Raw genomic sequence first — 18,210 nt, forward strand, 5'->3', positions numbered from 1 at the left:
ACTGTGCTTGTTAAAATTACAAATGACTTACTTCCAGCTTTTGACCAAGGCTGCAATAGTTTTACTTGATCTTAGTGCTGCGTTTGACACTAGATAATGACTTACTCTTAGAATGATTACAAAAGTACACCAGGTTTCAGGGACATGTATTAGGGTGGTTTAGATTGTACCTATCTGACCATTACCATTTTATTTTTTAAAACGGGGAATTGTTAAGTTAACATCAGTAAATTATGGAGTGCCACAAGGGTTTGTTTTAGGCCCTCTGCTATTTCCAACATGCTGCCTCTTGGTAACATTATCATAAAACATGGAACTAGTTTCCACTGTTATGCCAATGATACTCTATAGCCTATATATTTCATCACGACCAGATGAAATGTCTTTCAATATTTCAAATGTAACAAAAACATCCTTCTGCACCTCTGAAACATCGCTAAGCTACATAACAGGTTATCTGTTTCTAATGCACAAAAGCTAGTTCATTCATGTCCCAACACCTGTGAAGAGATGACGCCAATCCCTGCGAGGACTTCAGATGAAGCCAACTCTGAATCACTGCCAAATGTTCTGTAATCATTATGATCACTTGTAATAAATGCTTTAATGAGATCATTGTTTCTGCCTAAATGAATATGTGACAGCCTATTCACTAACTGATATGTATTACAGTTTTTCTCGATTGTTTACACACATTTTCTGAAAGCATGCCTCATATTCTCAGAACTCTACACACAAATCAAAAAACACACACACAATGGGCAAAACCCCTCAATTCTCCTGCAAAATGCAACTTTACATTCAAAACAATGTTATTTCTTTTCAAAATGGAAATTTGTTTTCAAATGACACACACAAACCATCATTTATAAGAACCAGTTGAACACTGATGTGCTCAATGTAAAACACTATGATGAATGGAAAACACTTCTTCTCCTTTCATCATAATGACTTAGGTCTTTTTTGGTTCAGTGTTACACTTACAACAGACAGTACATACATAAGTGTGTTGTAAAATATTTGAGAATATTGTTTTCTTACTCAGAACACACAAAAACATTTATTTTTTCCACAAAAACAATGTACACAGTGTACACCCCAAACATCACAAAGTTACACATACAGTGGTCTACATACAAAACAACAGAAGAATTGATTGTACAGTTACAGTAAAAAAAAAAAAAAAAGATTTAACTATCCTGCATCCTCTCTTCGGTTTCTCACCTGTTGCCCTTTGATGCTAAAGCTCTGTTTGCTAATTGTAAAACTGCGTGACAGGTGTTTGCCCATGTGAAGAGTCAGTGTGTTCCTTTTGAAAAAAAAATTATTTTCTGCATGAAAACTGTGCCAAATGCAGAGAATTGTGTGTAGTGTTTTGAAAAAAGTGTGTTTTAGAACTGCAATTTGAGTGTAAAGCAGGAATTGTGCTTGTAGTTTAGCAGAATTGGTTCAGGGGGTTGGTGCATGAGTTACATGTTGTGGTCATTGTGTCTCAAGGACCAGTATTTGTGTGTAAACAATTGAGAAAAACTGTAACTGTACATTTTTGACATATGAACATTATTTGACACAGTCACCTCTGATTAGCTTTTTTTTTTTTACGTACCATACCATGTAAATAGCCTGCATCATTTTACTGTACTTTTTGTAAATCTAAGGGGACATTTCTATGAAATTGTTCTGGTTAGTTTTGTGGTTGCGTTGATGGTTATTATTAAATAATTTTTAATAAACACAATTCGGAACCTATACAGTACGTGCTGACAGGACAAAACGGGCTTCCCATCATAAACACATGTGGGAGTCGAGCGCTCCGATTGGACAGCGAGTGAGACATGGGCGTGGCATGTGGTGAAGCCTGGAAGAACACAAACACAGCGGAGGTTCCACAGGGGCAAGAGAAACGCGGGGAAAGTGACATTTTATTCTTTTCGTGCGACGAATATGCATTTTACTTGATGAATTTGGTCCTGCACGAGCCACTGAACTCGGTGAAGTGCAATTATGAGCGTGCGCTCCCTAAAGAGATCTTATAAGGTTTACTTTACACATGCTTTATGAAACAACAGCGTTGCATTATTTGGTATTGAGGCTGAAATTGGAAAGTTGAAAACATGGGATCCAAGTTCACCAGGCAAAGTAGTTTGGACAGCCAGGAGACTTTCTTCCGTAGGGGTCGACAGCATCATGAACGGGATGTGGAGAAGAGGAGTGGAGGAAGAGGAGAGTTTTTATTCAGTTCTCTGATGCTCAAGTCCGACAAGCTCCCGGGAATGCTGCGCAAATCCAGTCCCAGCCCTTATGTTCGGAGAGTGGCTTGGGTTCGGGAGATCCAAACCCTGCTGAAGGAGCAGAAGGTGGAACAAGCCATCGATGTGTTGAAACTGCTTAGAAAGGTACAAAACATCATTTATTAATAATAAACCAGATTGTATAATGTTTAGACGGAACTACAGGTTGTTGATGTTGATTATGATGATGCTGTTGCAGAATGACGTTTTACTAAGAAAAGAAAAAGCACAAATGTGTTGTACTGTACCTCATAGACTGCAATGAGATGTAAATGGGGGGGGGGGGGGGGGGGGAATAGTCTAGTAATCTCCCAGAGTTTAAAATTAAATTCCAGATATAAAGTCTGCAATGATAAGTATGAGATTTCTATACAAATTCAAATATTTGTAATAAACTTCTTACAAAAAAAAGTATCTGGGTACAATAAAATAATAGTTAACTGCATTTGACATCAAATAGTTAAACTTACAAGCCTTGGTACAATGGTACAATACCATGGTGCTTTGATATGTGCCAGAATGAGTAACATAATACAGTGTGTATTTATTGTATAGCCTTTTACAAAATAGAAGGCATACCATGTTACTTTTTGTTGACTATATAATAAATCCATATAGGCTACAATATATAGTATATATAGGTTACTGGATTATTAATTTGTGGTTTTGTTTGATCATGATGTACAAATTTATTAGGTTCTTATAGTCAAGCGTTTGCAGTGCATGGCTGATAAATCACAAATTCTTAACAACCTGATCCGAAAGCATCAGTCACTCAAGATTTTCCTTTACATAAGAGCTAATTCTGATTTGCATTTACTGTAATAGTCAAAAAGGCTAAGCTGGACTCCGACAACTGGTGACAAATTGTTCTGAGCAAATCCCACTTCTCCAAAGCTATTCACCTGATGTTTCTTGATCACGACTGAGAGGTTTGCTAGATGTTGAACAGTTGAGGTCTTTGTGTAGTGCTCTGATATCGCAGCGGATGATTGACAGGCTCCGTGCTCCATAAGTCCATCGTTTGATCCTGATGTATAGCAAACCAGATCTGCGTAGACCAAGGCCAGTGGTGCAGACTCATTGATCCAGCTTATGCTAATGGAGGCACCACAGTTCGAGCTTGAAGTGTTTACGAGATAATCAGCACGTATGGACTTCGTGGAGGATTTTGTGTCATTGAGTTGTGTTTATTGATTAGCTTGTCAAGAGGGTCCTCAAATCACAGGAACATCTCAATGCAAGCTACCTGAAGACGAGGGTCCTCCAGTTGCACCCTCTCACTGGATAAAAGGGGCCGAGAAAGCCTCTTTTGTCTTTTTTATGCAACTTGAGTCGTTTTAATGAGGTCTTCCAGCTTGTTGAACATCTGGAAGGAGATTCTGGGCATCTGGATCAAAAGATAATTGGAACAGAATGAAATGATGGCAAATCTGATAATAGATTGTCACAGTTTCTGTGGTTGTCTGTGCAAAATGACGCCACGTGGTTTCCGTGTTGTTGCCACGGTGTTCTGAGTGGTTGCTAGGTGGTCGTTTACCTCCAAGTCTAGCCCTAGATAGGGGGTTTTTTTTCATCCATTTGATTTGCGGCAAAATATGAGGTATCAAATTTTGCCGGATCTGCGTAATATTCTCGCGCATGCGTCGTGGAGGCACACACGGAAGACAAGAACGTTGGATAAAGGTGTTATTTTGACTTTTTTTTTGCGCACAAAAACTATTGTCGTCGCATCGTAAAATTATTGTAGAGTCACTGTGGTGAGATGGACTTTGTAACAACGTTTTAAGTGCCTTTTATGGGTCTTGGGAGTGTAAATGTACTGAATGCCAATGGAGGCCTATCTGAAGCCTTTCTCAGCCATCAGCTTTCAACAAAAATATCTTCATTTGTGTTCCGAAGATGAACGGAGGTCTTACGGGTGTCGAACGACATGAGGGTGAGTAGTTAATGACAGAATTTTCATTTTTGGGTGAACTAACCCTTTAAACTTAAAAGCTACACTAGTAGAAAAAGGTTCGTTTCTTGACTCAATTGTTTGCCCAATTAATTTTCAACCCTGCCAAAAATGTTCTTTATAAGGAGAAATGTCATAAATGCAAAAACAAATTACTTCAATTTTATAGTGCTTACTCAAGTTTAATGCTGCGTTCACACCAAACGCGAATTGAGCGTCAAAATCGCGTCTACCGCGTCTAGTTTCACGCGCGTACATTTTGAATGCATTCGCGCGTCAGCAGAGAATTGGACGCGCGTAGAAATCGAGCGCTGGAAGCGAAATTGACGCGCGTTCAAGGCACTCCAGGAGAAATATGTCATAAAACACCACTTTGCCTCTTTTCATTTTCATTAAACATATATATTAAGCATTAATAGCCACACAAATGTGGTCCAGGCAACTCCTACATTATCTTCACTGCATGTATGTTTAAATATCCTTAAAATATAAAGTTATGAAACTTCTCTTTGCCCTCAGTCAAAACGATTTGGCAGACAACAAATTATATATTCATGAGAGCAAAGATCGCCCGTTAGATCCACACAAGACGAACCACTACAGGACATCAGAGCCAGCGGCAGACGCCAGAAGGACTGGCCGAGGAAAGGCTGCCTTCGCTGGGGTTATGAGCAGTGATTGCCCGGTGATAGCCTGGATCTCACAACTCCAAAAACACAAGATTATTTTTTTTAAATAGGCGCTCTCTTTATAAATAAACCACAGATTTGAGCTTTAAACAACTACATTCCCACCTGAAAACGTCTTAAAACTACATTTTGTGACACAATAGTACTGTTTTTAATTTATGCAGGGTTTCTCATACACGTCACTTTACCACGTGACAGCAGCGAGCAGGCTCCTGATTGGTTAACGCGGCGCGAATTGACGCCAAAGTTCAAATTTTTCAACTCGGGCGTCAGACGCGAATTCGCTTCAAACGCGTGAATGCACAAAAGCACCATTCGCGTGTAACGCGCGTATCGCGCAAGACGCTCAATTCGCGTCCAATTCGCGCCATTCGCGCGAACTGGACGCGCGAATGAGGCGGATTCGCGTCCTTCGCGCTGCGGGACCTCCAGACGCACGTCAACGCGCCTTTCCATTGACTTAACATTGAAATCACTCGCGCCAGATGCTCAATTCGCGTTTGGTGTGAACGCAGCATAAGTAAGCAGAACTGGCAGATTTGTATTTTGTACTCATATAGTTTAATTACTCTTAACCAGTGGTGGAAAGAGCACTGAAAAAGCATACTCAAGTAAAAGCACTGTTACTTGTCAAAAAATGTTGTGCTAGTAGAGTAAAAGTACCTGTCCTAAATACTACTCAAAGTAGGAGTAAAAGTAGCCCTTTTAAAAGTACTCAAGAGTAGTGAGTAGTGAGTATTATGCTATTAATGTTATTCCACATTAACAATTTTACGTTAAAAGAGTTCTTTCTTTTCAAGACGCATGTGATGCTTTAATTTCAATGGACGTTTTCTCTGTAAAAAGAATACACTTCAGAAATCAGAATCGAGTAACTCACAATTTTCACCACTGATTATTTTTGCTTGCAATTTAACCTGATTTAAATATAAATCTGATGTTTTGTGAAAGTTATTTGCTATATACATGGACAAAAATTTAAAATCGCCATGTGAGAACACATTACATAAAACTATGCACTTCAATAAGCCGAAGCCAGAAATCAGGTTAATGCGTTTACATGCTGAGCGAAATCGATGTAAGGGACCCAAATCTAGCAGTGACGATCGGTTAATGCCTGATGCACTGAAGCCTGGCAAACAAACTATCAAGCTAAATTAAGTGTTTCTAGCAGATGGCACCCCGAGCTTGTGCAGCGCTAACAGAATACGTACCATTTGTGCGTGTATTAGAAAATGTAATATTCTGCAGTCAATTTTTAGTAATTGTTTAAGGCAATTTCACGATTTCAGTCATCACAGTAACCAGGAACAAACAACCCCCTTTCATAAAGCGTGCGTGCCTCTCACTCTAGGCTGGTCGCTATCATGGTTGATATGACGGGAGTCACACGCGTGACGCATGGAGTCACAGGACTGATTATTCGTCTTAGCCAATCACGTTGACAGGAAAAAAATTTGCGCATAATGTAGCGACGGCAGGTTTAGGGAAAATAGCGCAGTAAAAGTACCGATACAGCACTTAAAATGTACTCAAGTAAAAGTACACTGTTTTTAAAGTACTTAATGAAGTACAATTCCTGAGAAAAACTACTCAATTACAGTAACAAGAGTATTTGTAATTCATTACTTTACACCACTGCTCTTAACTTGAAATATTTGAGTAAGTGGAATATTTTTAGTAGTGGAAACCTGGCTTGCTTTAAGTAGCTAATTCAGTAAATGCTAACTTGCTAACACAATGCTTTTATAGCATTAGCATAGCATAACAAAAATAGCTGAATTAGTATGGCAATACAGAACATTTAATATATATCTGTTCTCAAACCAAGCTCATGCTCCACTCTTCACCATGATGGTAACCCCCCCAAAAACAAACAAATCAGAAACTCGTCTAAATTAGCGTAGCAAAACATTAAACACTACAGTCTCTCCCACTTCAATCTTGCACAAAAATCATTTATGCTGTGTTGGAAATCGCCCCATACACTCATTCACTATTCCCTACATTACTCCACTAATATATTGCAGTTGAAGGGGTGAATGAAAACGAGTGAGTGAATTCGGACACTGAGTGCGGCGGAAGGGCTGTCGATTTTGCATAGTTTCTGGTTGCTGTTTAATAATTAATTGAAACGTAGCAAACTGGCAGCTCCAGTAGTAATGAAAAGATTTATCTTGAACTCTGTCATGGAAACTAGCATGCATAAACCGTAATTAAACAATTTAATAAGCAATTAAAAAGAAATGTATACCTGTTTGATATTACGCTGTAGCCACATTGGACCAGCGGTTTGGAAAATGGATGGATGATTCAGCTGCTGGCGCCATCTCCTGGTGAGACGCGGGAAGTCATTTGGTCACAGTGCATTATGGGTATTTTTTAGCCGCTGAGCGTACATCAGTTGGAGGCTACACTCGTTATTGCGGTGCATTGTAGGATTGAATGAGTGCACTCAATAATGTCCACTATGGTTTCGTACACCACTACAAATTAGGGGTGTAACGATTCATTTTAACAACGATTCGATTCGTATCACGATTTGAGGTTGTCGATACGATTCAAGGACGATATTGGTTAATTTAGAACGATACGATCCAAAACGATTCAGTGACTTGAAATCGATTCAGTAACTTTTTAGCCAAAAATTGTGTGACTGAAATAAATATCTGGATACTGGTCAGTGCAGGTGAAGTTTCCTAGATTTCTTTTGTTTCTTGTAAGGGAATCAGGTATCAATTAATTATGGATATAAACAAACAAGTAAACAACAATTAATGGCAAATGCATTCAAATTTTATTTGAATAAAGTGCAACCAACAGTTTAGGTTGAATTAACAGGAAGTTAACCTTTTCTGCTCTCATTTTAAATATTCAATAAATTTTCAATAAAAGCACAGTAAGTGCAACCAACATTTCAACAGTAGGTTAACCCGCTACTTCTGCTTTTGTTTTCCAACATAAAAATATTACAATATTAATATCAAAAATAAAGTGCAACTAACTTCTCTTCAGGTTTAATTAATAGTAGGTTTACCTGCTATTTTTTCTGTTGTTTTTCAACATTAAAATAATACAAATACAATATTAATATCAAAAATAAAGTGCAACCAACATTTCTTCAGGTTGAATAAACTGGCTGAACCTGCTACTACTCTCAGTTTAATAAACAAACAATATTTAACAAAAGATCAAATGTAACCAACTACCCTTCAATGACTCTACAGATTTCTTTTTCAAAAATATCAACATGATCTGACCGCAGAACACTTCTCTGTGCGTTCACTATGTCGCCATTAGTACTAAAAACTTGCTCTGCTGGCGCACTGGTGCCAGGAATGCACAGGTAACAAGCAAGGGTTGAAAGTACAGGTAGCTCTTTCTCCTGGTGGCTTGATAATTTCTCGCTCGTTCTCTTCTCCTCTGCCATCCGCCATACTATGTTTTGTTTTCTCAGCGCTCGCTGCTGCTGGTGCGTTGCGATGATGTCACAGATAGGCAGACTGAATCGAGTAACATTTAACGCCTTTATTATTAAAAGTGCTAAGAAAAAACATCCATATAAAGTCTGACGTGTTAAAATCCAATACGTTATTTCCTATTATCGATACAATCGATTGATTACCTTTTAAAACGATGTTAGATCGATATATGTCGTCCGGAAGGCCAACTTGCCGAGCACAGATCGATGTAGTTAGATCATAGGAAAAAAAAACGATACATCGATGTAGTAGATGAATCGTTACACCCCTACTACAAATGTCTGTCCCTTCAAATAATGCCTTATTTAAGGGTATAGGGGGCGATTTCGGACACAGCCTTAATTTTAGCATTTAAAAACAACCTATTTTAGCAACAACAAAAAAAGCTCTGGGGGACGCACAGCCTTACACTCCCTTTCGAGTGCAAAGCATGCTGGGAAATTGAAATCCCAGATTCATTTCAATTTAATTTTGTCTAAATTAAAAGAAAAAGTTCACAAAACTCAAAACAAGGAAACAATTGGGTTTACTTAAATGTCTTGGTTTTATGAACTCAAAAGAAAAATAAAATTCTAAATACCCATAAAAGTTAATTTGACTGAACAAGTTTTTTAATTTAAGTTGGCCCTACTCAAACCAATTAATTATTTAGAGCATTAGGGTTTGTAGCAAGCTGCTTAATTTATACAATTTTACCAAAATTGACTTAAAAAATGTATTCATTAAATCTAAATCCATGAAATGATCCCATGATGGAACCCCTTAAAGGTTCTTTATAGAACTTTTTTTTTTCTAAAAGTGTATATAGAAATATTTCTTTAAATGTGAACTATGTAAGATTTTTGCAGTAAAATATCCAAAAACCACTAGGCCAGTGTTATAAATTTTGTTCAGTTGAGTACTTAGAATATTCCAAATGTTTCCAACTATTTGTAAATCGTGAGAAATTGCTATTTTAACCAAGGAACCGGGATATGTGAGCTATGCGTTTGAGGGAGTCACCTGTCGATTGCGTCATATCTGCGTTACCCTCGGTTTACCCTCTGTACTCTCACTGCAGTGTGAACAAGAGTCATAGCAGCAGCTGAGCGAACGTCATAACTTCCTTTTCAACACACTCAGATATATCTAAAACGATAAACAGAGTTGCGTTATATCATACTCATGACTGGAAAAGAGGAAGTAGCGCCGGCGACGTGTCATAATAAAAGTCCCGCCGGCGACTATGCCATAATAACAGTCCCGCTCTTCAATCGCTCCTGCGGCCTTGCTCAGCTCCACAACACTCGGCCCTGCTCTGCTTCATACTACAGTAATGTTAATAATCGCATCTATGAACATGATTTCTGCCCGAGTCCTATCCTGACTCTTTTCCACCGGCTGTGAAGTGAAGACCACATGTCCCAAGATTCTGCGCTCAAACGTGGCGTCATCAAACTACGCCTTTGTTTTGAACAGGCGACCTCTAGTGGACGGAAAAGTTACATAGTGTAGCTTTAAAAAAAAACAAATAAAAATGGCATAAGCACGTAATGCTTAGTTTGTTCAAATTATTTTTAATATCTGTGAAAAGTTCAGACTTAATCACGGGGAAGTGCATTTTCAGCCCTGTCTGGCACTTTGTCACATGGATAACCAGCCAGTCGAAAAGCTTTCCAAACATGGAGCCGCCTCACTCACCCCGGCCCTGGAAGCTCTTAACACCCTGTTGAAGGAGAGAGAGGGGTCACATTAAGGCAAACCTTGCTACCTTTTAAGACTATAGGTTGCTGAAAGAAATTAATTTCTGTGCATTGAAAAGCAGCTTTCCCATTCAGGGAAAACGGATTGGATGTTAATCAACTGGGGGTCAAAAGCATGGAGCAGAATGCTTCCATTCACCCCAGAGAGAGTGAGAGAAAGAACAAGAAGAGGACAAAAACAACATCCCTTATCTCTGCTGTAGCTCTTCCTGTGCCCTAATGAGTGCAATTCATTTTCCGCCGTTGATTCTCATTGAGCAAAGGCAGGAAACAACTCCGCTTACATGCTCTACTGAGCACAGGCATGGATGTCAATGCTACGAAGATTTTGTGGTTGTGTAATAATGTTGAAATAAAAATGTTGTCTCTTTGATTGCATTTTAATCTCCTAGATATGACTCTGCTTTGCCATATTTTTTGGGTCATTCCTATTGTAGTATATTTTTATGTCCTCATCATATACAGTCAAACCAAAAATGATTCAGACACCAGATTTCATTTTTTACTAGTGGGTGCAGGCCACTATAGTTCATTTATGTTAGTGAGGATAGCAAAATAAATTAAACCGTGACATAGCTATTATACCCAAAAATTCTTCATACAGTGGACTACCAGTAAAATTGATAAAAAATTGGGACACCTGACCATGCTTTGCTGAAGTATTATCAGTGTGAATCAAATAATAATAAAAAAAATAACAAGCATGATTTCATCTCTTAAATGTCTTAGTGTGTGTTTTGGTCATAATTTAGACTTTTTTTCATCTAATGTCAGCTTTTTATCTCATAATTAGGACTTTTAATCATAATTTAGATTTTGAAGTCATAATTTTGACTTTAAATCCAAAATTCTCAGAATTTTTTTAATCCCTAATTTCAACTGTTCATCTCACAATGACTTAGCATGTCATATTTTGACTTTTTATCTAATAATGAGGACTTTTAAAATCATATTTTCAACATTTTATCGTATAAGTATGACTTAGCATGTCGTATTTTCGACTTTTTATCTCACTATTATGACTTTTAAAATAATATTTTTGACTTTTTATCTAATAATGAGGACATTTACAATCATATTTTCAACATTTTATCTCTTAATTATGACTTTATGATAATTAAAATGAGCTGATCAGTAATATAGTTGGATTTTTAGTGTCCCGATTTGTAATCCATCCATTGCATACCTTTCTATCAAAGTTATCTGACATTATCAAGATTAATTTGTTCTGACACAGTTGAACTATAGTTTTTGGTCATTAAAATAAAGTTGAAATCAAATAAAAAATAAATATTATATGAAAAACTGAAACAAAAAGTTAAACGAATAAACATAAGTGCATGACAAAATGACTAAAACCTAACATTAAAATCAAAACTAAAAATATACAAATAAAAAGCTAATTTAAAATGTGAATAAATACCATAATAATATAAATAATACTAAAATAACACTGATCACAATTAAATGAGCATAGGGATGAATTTAAAATCATTTCACTGCTTTGGATTTTGAGTGGATTTTGCCATTTTTGTTAGCCTCACAAGCCAGACCCTCATCAAGTTGTTGGGTCTGGGAACACACCATTGGCAGGGCTCAATCCGTGGGGCGGGATAAATGGTTGTCTTTCAAATTCCTTCTGCACGCAATAGGATAGCGCTACAACCAACCAGAGCGCTATCAGTCAAGTATAGGTCTCTGCAGGTTAGTAATAGGAGTTACTAGATCAGTGGACGAGGCCATAAACAGAGGGCGTTTTTCACTGCGTTACCTTATTTGCCCAATCACAGTGTGAGTGGCGTTTAGGGGTGGGGTCGGGTGAAGGGGATCATTTTCATTGCATGGTTTATAAACACCCAGTTTGAAAACTAAGTGTGTGAACCTACACTGGTCTCACGGTTCGGTTCGATTACGATTATGATGCCATCGATTCGGTTAAATTCGATATCAGAATGCATTGACGATGCACTGCATCCTCATACACAATTTTGTCAGTCAGTTATATGAACTGAACCTTTCATTTTACCTGCTCAAAGAAAACAAGCTTCTTGAATGTATCAAACAAAACTCAAGTCTGGGCACAGAAGACAACAGGAGCATTTAGAACAAATACACAAAATACTAAAAGCCACTCCAGGAGGTGGTCTGGGCCACATTACAGTCAAAACTAAAGTCTAAATGCATCTGGTTGTTGAAACCACTTATGTACATTTTACTCCTTGCAACAATGCTAAAAAAAATGATGCGCGTGTGAGAGCGTGTTATTTACAAACTACCGAAAGTAAAGTCGTAGGTGCTCAACATACAATCATATTCATTAAAAGTAAAGAAACTGAACGATCTTACCAGTGCTGTTGCCGCGCTCTCTCCTATTGCGGTCTTTGATTTTGAAATTAGCTGATGATCAATAAAATGCAGCTCCTATCTGTTGTTTTCGGTGACGTGAACTTCAATAAATCTGCATATAGTGCGGGAATTGAAGATCGGATTTATATCCGTTTTGCGGAGATACATTTATGTGCCCAAGTGTAAATGAAATTGTTTTGATAAATCAGATAGCTTTGATATACACACAGCGCGCGTGTTCTCCAGGTGGTGCTTACCTGGTTGTTCATAAAAAGCCAAAATGTGTCCAGATGTCGGTTTTTAAAGTAGTTAGAGCATTTTAATTACTCGCACTCGCGTCTCGCCTCCCTCTGCCAGTGTATGCTACCGCGAGAACGCACGTACGTGACAAATGACGTCAGAAAATAATCAGTACATTATAACCGGTTATGGTCTATTACTGAACCGATACCGAATCGTCCTCATCTGCATCAAGATGCATCGTAGAAAGGATTAATTTCGACACCCCTATTGAAAACACCCCCAAATTTAGAAACGCCGCAGAGACCTCATACTCCTATCAGTGGTGACAACAATCACCACTAGTTGATAGATTAAACTTTAGCCGTATCCGGGCGGTAAAACTCTGAACACATCTTCCTTTTTTAAGAATGACTTCAGTGCCATTCTTTGTTAGCAGGGAAGTAGCATGGAATTCACGTGGAAACGTCGCAACTCTGCCGTCATTATGTTAAGCCCGCCCACCGACTCTATACACGATGTGATTGGCCTGACTAGAGTTTGGATTTTCCAGCTCACAAGCCAACGGAGAGTTGCTAGACGACCCTGGCTGCAAATGACATTTTCTGCCACTAGGGTGTGTAAGATCGCTAAAATCTCGTTCCAAGGAAGGTAACGAGCTGCGACTGAAGGCTGTGCGCATTCGTGTTTCCGCTGGGCAAAACGGATTTAATTATAATATTCTTTATCTGACTCCATTTATCATATTTGTCGAATTTAGAAGAGAATGCGAATTGGTTGTTTAGTCATTTATATTTGATAGTTAATCAAACATTTAATCATTCCGTTTTAACCCTTTGTTGCAATTATACCGTTCCGTACTGGAGATAGTTAATAATTACAGATTCATTTAGAAAGGATCAAAATGTAACAGTTGATTAACAATCAGGTAAATGTAAAATGTCAATTACATAATAGACAGAAATCTCTTTTAAATGGAAACACAAATTTGAGTTATGGTTACACTTAAAATAGTTTCAAATGGATGTAAACATAAACCCTTAATTGTACTCAGTAGGCCTATGCATAGAATGTTACCTGTGAGAGAGAGAGAGAGAGAGAGAGAGAGAGAGAGAGAGAGAGAGAGAGAGAGAGAAAGAGAGAGAGAGAGAGCCAAAGAGCTGCTCTCTCTAGAGAAAGGCAGAGAATCAAAAGAGAGAGAGAGCTATCGTTGCGATCTTTTATCCTTTTCCCTGATGTCACCAAACTCAAATATGACCCATTCAAAACTTACCAATCAGACCAAAATGTGAGACGTTTGAAAGTAACCAATCAGACGAAGCCCCACTGTACTAAAGGTGTGACAAACATTTGGCCTGCAAGCCTTCCTTTGTCCTTAGAAATTCCAAATGGCCCTTCTGATGAGGTTAAGGGGGGAGGGGGTTGAGTCAATTTCAAATATCTTGGGCAAGATGAGGGTTGCCAACAGTAAAGCAAATTATTTTGTTCTATTTCAAATATCTTTGATTATTTCCAACCTTACAGTGCGTCTAGATTTCTAGGCTACATTTTGGTCATTCCCAGGTGCAACAATAAAAAAACACAGATTATTAAGAAATGTTCTAGGCATTTCTTCATTTTTTTCCTCTAAGCAAAACATGTTAAATATTGCTGTATTGGTGTCCATCTTTCAGTATCTAAATAACAAAAACTTGTCCTTTTTTCGTTAACAAAAGCTTGTTCCTAAATGACATCATCTTCTATGAAGTGTCATCATTTCTTTGGACTGGATCAGAAAATATTAGGAATGGATTTGATGAATTCTGTGATGTTTAAAAGACGGTTAAAACATGAAGTTTAAGTCGACACCCTCGTATACATTAACTGAACTCTCATTACTGAGCAATGGCTAACGTCAGCTTTTTTTCCCATCCTGGCATCGTATAAATTGTCTTTACATGTGCAAAATTACAGTACAAAGAAATCCTTCCAAAGACATTTTTACGGAAAAGCTTTCTTAAATTACAATGCAGTCATATTCATTTTAGAGGATGCTGTGATCAAAAAGTACTGCAGAACAGATATGACCCGCGCTTATGCTTTATAGATGAAAAATAGAGAGCTTGGAGGAGCTCCCAGATGTCAGGGAATCCCTGAGAAAAAGAAGTGCAATATATCAGCGTGAAACCCGAAGGGAGTTTCCACTTCCCTGGACTCAGCAGCTTTCCTCCGCCTGCCAGTTTCTTCATCAATTTCCGTGGGATCTGTCTTTGAATCGACTCACAGGGTGGTGTGGTTGTTGCTTCGTGATGCTGGCATTTGCCTGGAGGCATTACATGTGTTTCACCCTCTTATTCACTTCTATACGTTAGCTTTGTCACTACTAATTGCACAGACCAGTGGATTAAACAAGAAACGTCGTCCTCAGGGAATGTTTTCTTGATTCTCCCGCATGCTTTTTTTCTTTGCCTGTTGGTCGTATCAGACTTGCTTGCCTTCGATGTTCAGTGGGGGGAAACACTTTAGCTGTCTACGATAAGCCCGGCTAATAAGCTGTCACTGTGTCTGCACACACTTTCTCCGGCTTACATAAAGAAGCTGGACGGAAAGGTTAGCAGCGCTAGTCTAGCAATAGATCAACAAACAGTTTGGCTGTTCTATTTAGAGTTGTCTTTCTTTCGAAGCACTAGAAGTAATCATGATGGAAAGATTACTTTATCTCCTTGTCATTCAAAAAAGCCCCTTGCGTAATCTCGTGAATGGAGATGAAAGGATTAAGTTGTTGAATATCAAGGTTTAACAGTGACCTTTCCTCGAATTTGTAATCCTACATGCTTAACAATCTCTCTCGCTCTCTTGTGCTTTCTCGACAGGACCTGGGTCTTGAAGGAACATCCCTCAACGACATCCTCTACAAGAACGCTGCCTTCCTCAACCTAGTGGATCCAATTTCCCATGAGCTTTTGCTCAATTTGGCCCGAGACATGCAGTGTCCAAAGAGGGTAAGCCACTAGCACTAATAAGCGAGGATGATCGTAAACACAAACTCATGAGGTGGCTAGTCGAAGGGTTTGACACGATACCAGCCCACAGCTGCCAACATCAACTGTGGATCCCTACGTGAGCTGGAGCCAAAACCTATGCACATGTTCATTACTCTCTCCAGATATGTAGAGCTTTTATTTTTAGCTGGGGGTAAGAGGCTTGGCGGGCCAATTCTACAGCCCGCCGACTGTATAAGTCCACGGGCAGCTGTCATCCCATGGCCGGTACTGGAGTCCGGGCGCTCGCGCTTCAGCCCTGTCTTAAATTAGTTTGCAAAGCGTGAGAAGTACAGAAAGATGGCAGTGACCTTTATTTTGCTCAAGAGAGCCATCAGTGATGTTTTCATTCCATGCTGAAAATCCACAGTCCTGTTTGGACTTAATTGGACAGAAAGGCCACAGAGAGGAGCACTTTCCAATAATAGATCCACTTGAAGGGGCATGGCTTGTCCTTTTCTTTTTGAGGCTTTTTTTGAATAGCAAATAGAATCAACATTTATCATATTTCCAACCTGAATATGTGCCTCTACCTACATTTTTGCACCGATCAATGCCTGTCAAAAACATTGACAGGTGAAGTGAATAACGCTGATTATCTCTTCATCACGGCACCTGTTAGTGGGTGGGATATATTAGGCACTAATATATTAGGATATATTAGTGAACATTTTGTCCTCAAAGTTGGTGTGTTAGAAGCAGGAAAAATGGGCAAGCGTAAGGATTTTTAGCGAGTTTGACAAGGGCCAAATTGTGATGGCTAGACGACTGGGTCAGAGCATCTCCAAAACTGCAGCTCTTGTGGGGTGTTCCCGGTCTGCAGTGGTCAGTATCTATCAAAAGTGGTCCAAGGAAGGAACAGTGGAGAACCAGTGACAGGGTCATGGGCGGCCAAGGCTCATTGATGCACATGGAGAGTGAAGGCTGGCCTGTGTGGTCCGGTCAAACAGACGAGCTACTGTAGCTCAAATTGCTCAAGAAGTTAATGCTGGTTCTGACAGAAAGGTGTCAGAATACATAGCCGCAGACCAGTCAGGGTGCCCATGCATCACTGCTGAAAGTGCCAACAGTGGGCACATCAGAACTGGACCACGGAGCAATGGAAGAAGGCGGCCTCACAGTAAAATGAATCACATTTTATTTTACATCACGGGGATGGCCGGGTGTGTGTGCAATGCTTACCTGGGGAACACATGGCACCAGGATGCACTATGGGAAGAAGGCAAGCCAGTGGAGGCAGTGTGATGCTTTGGGCAATGTTCTGCTGGGAAACCTTGGGTCCTGCCATCCATGTGGATGTTACTTTGACACGTACCACCTACCTAAGCATTGTTGCAGACCATGTACACCCTTTCATGGAAACGGCATTCCCTGGTGGCTGTGACTCTTTCAGCAGGATAATGCGCCCTGCCACAAAGCAAAAATGGGTTAATAATGTCTTAGTTTATACTTGTTTAAAACAATCACTTTAACAAAGTTTGCTTTATTTTCAGTTTATTGTGATAATTTATTTTATTAAAAAATAATGTATTTTTGTCCAATAAATATACAGAAACAAAATCATTTTAAAAAGTTAAAGATTATGAAAGCATTGGAGGAGATCCCATAATAATTTAGATTTAAAATATAGATTTACAGTAGTAAAAATAAATTATATTTTATTATCTGATATGATTAATATATCATATTTTTAAATATGATGGTTTCATTATAAATATGGTGATTATCTCTAAGGTGGACGCCCAACTTAATATATAATATTTACCATCTGAATCTAACCATGTCATGTCAACTAATGAAAAAGTCAGTCAGCTGTTTATTATCATGTTAAATATTGTGTCTTTCACCCCTACAGCAGCGGCACATTTTACCCCAATTACGACACTTTTACATATTCTTCCGTTATTGAAAAACTGTAGCTTCAATTAGCTTGAACAACACTGAAAATCATTAAGAAGACCTTTGTCTCAAAATATATTCAATCATTTTAGCGATTCTCATTTGCTACTTAAATCAATTAAAAAACATCAAATATTAGATCAATGTTTAGGTGAAAAGTGGAAAGTGCTGCGGCATTATCCCTGTTGTACCCTATAGCTTTCCCAATGTAGTAAACTTGCTTAGTAGGTCACTATAAAAGAGCTCAAACTTGTAGAACAAAGTAAAATGGCATGGGTGCTTTAGCAAATGTGTTTTTATTTCACGTTTGCTTTGGTTAGCGCTATTCATTAGGGTTAAGTGTAGGTGGTACATTATTTTCAAACTTGATATTAGTTTTTTTATTCGCTTTGGTACTATTTTCACATGCAAGGTGTACATTTTCAAAACTCATAGTATTAATATCACAACAGTTCATCAAAAGTGCTAAAGAGCATATTTTCAATTGTGTTAGTACAGTACACAAAACCACAAAAGTATACTTTTCACTACACAAAATAAGTGT

General features: G+C 38.5%; 1 protein-coding gene across 1 annotated transcript in view; it reads left to right on the forward strand.

Moving 5' to 3' along the window:
* The first annotated feature begins 1,850 nt into the window (after positions 1–1,850).
* lrrc75bb (leucine rich repeat containing 75Bb) overlaps positions 1,851–18,210 on the forward strand; it is a 65,636-nt gene continuing 49,276 nt past the window's right edge. Inside the window, exons 1-2 of the mRNA XM_079804300.1 lie at positions 1,851–2,396; positions 15,600–15,728. Of these exons, the coding sequence (XP_079660426.1) occupies positions 2,115–2,396; positions 15,600–15,728 (411 nt within the window). The 5' untranslated portion in view covers positions 1,851–2,114. The remainder of the gene's footprint in view (positions 2,397–15,599; positions 15,729–18,210) is intronic.

This window comes from Gobio gobio (genome assembly GCF_949357685.1).
Source record: "Gobio gobio genome assembly, chromosome: 22".
In the NCBI taxonomy this organism is placed as follows: domain Eukaryota; kingdom Metazoa; phylum Chordata; class Actinopteri; order Cypriniformes; family Gobionidae; genus Gobio; species Gobio gobio.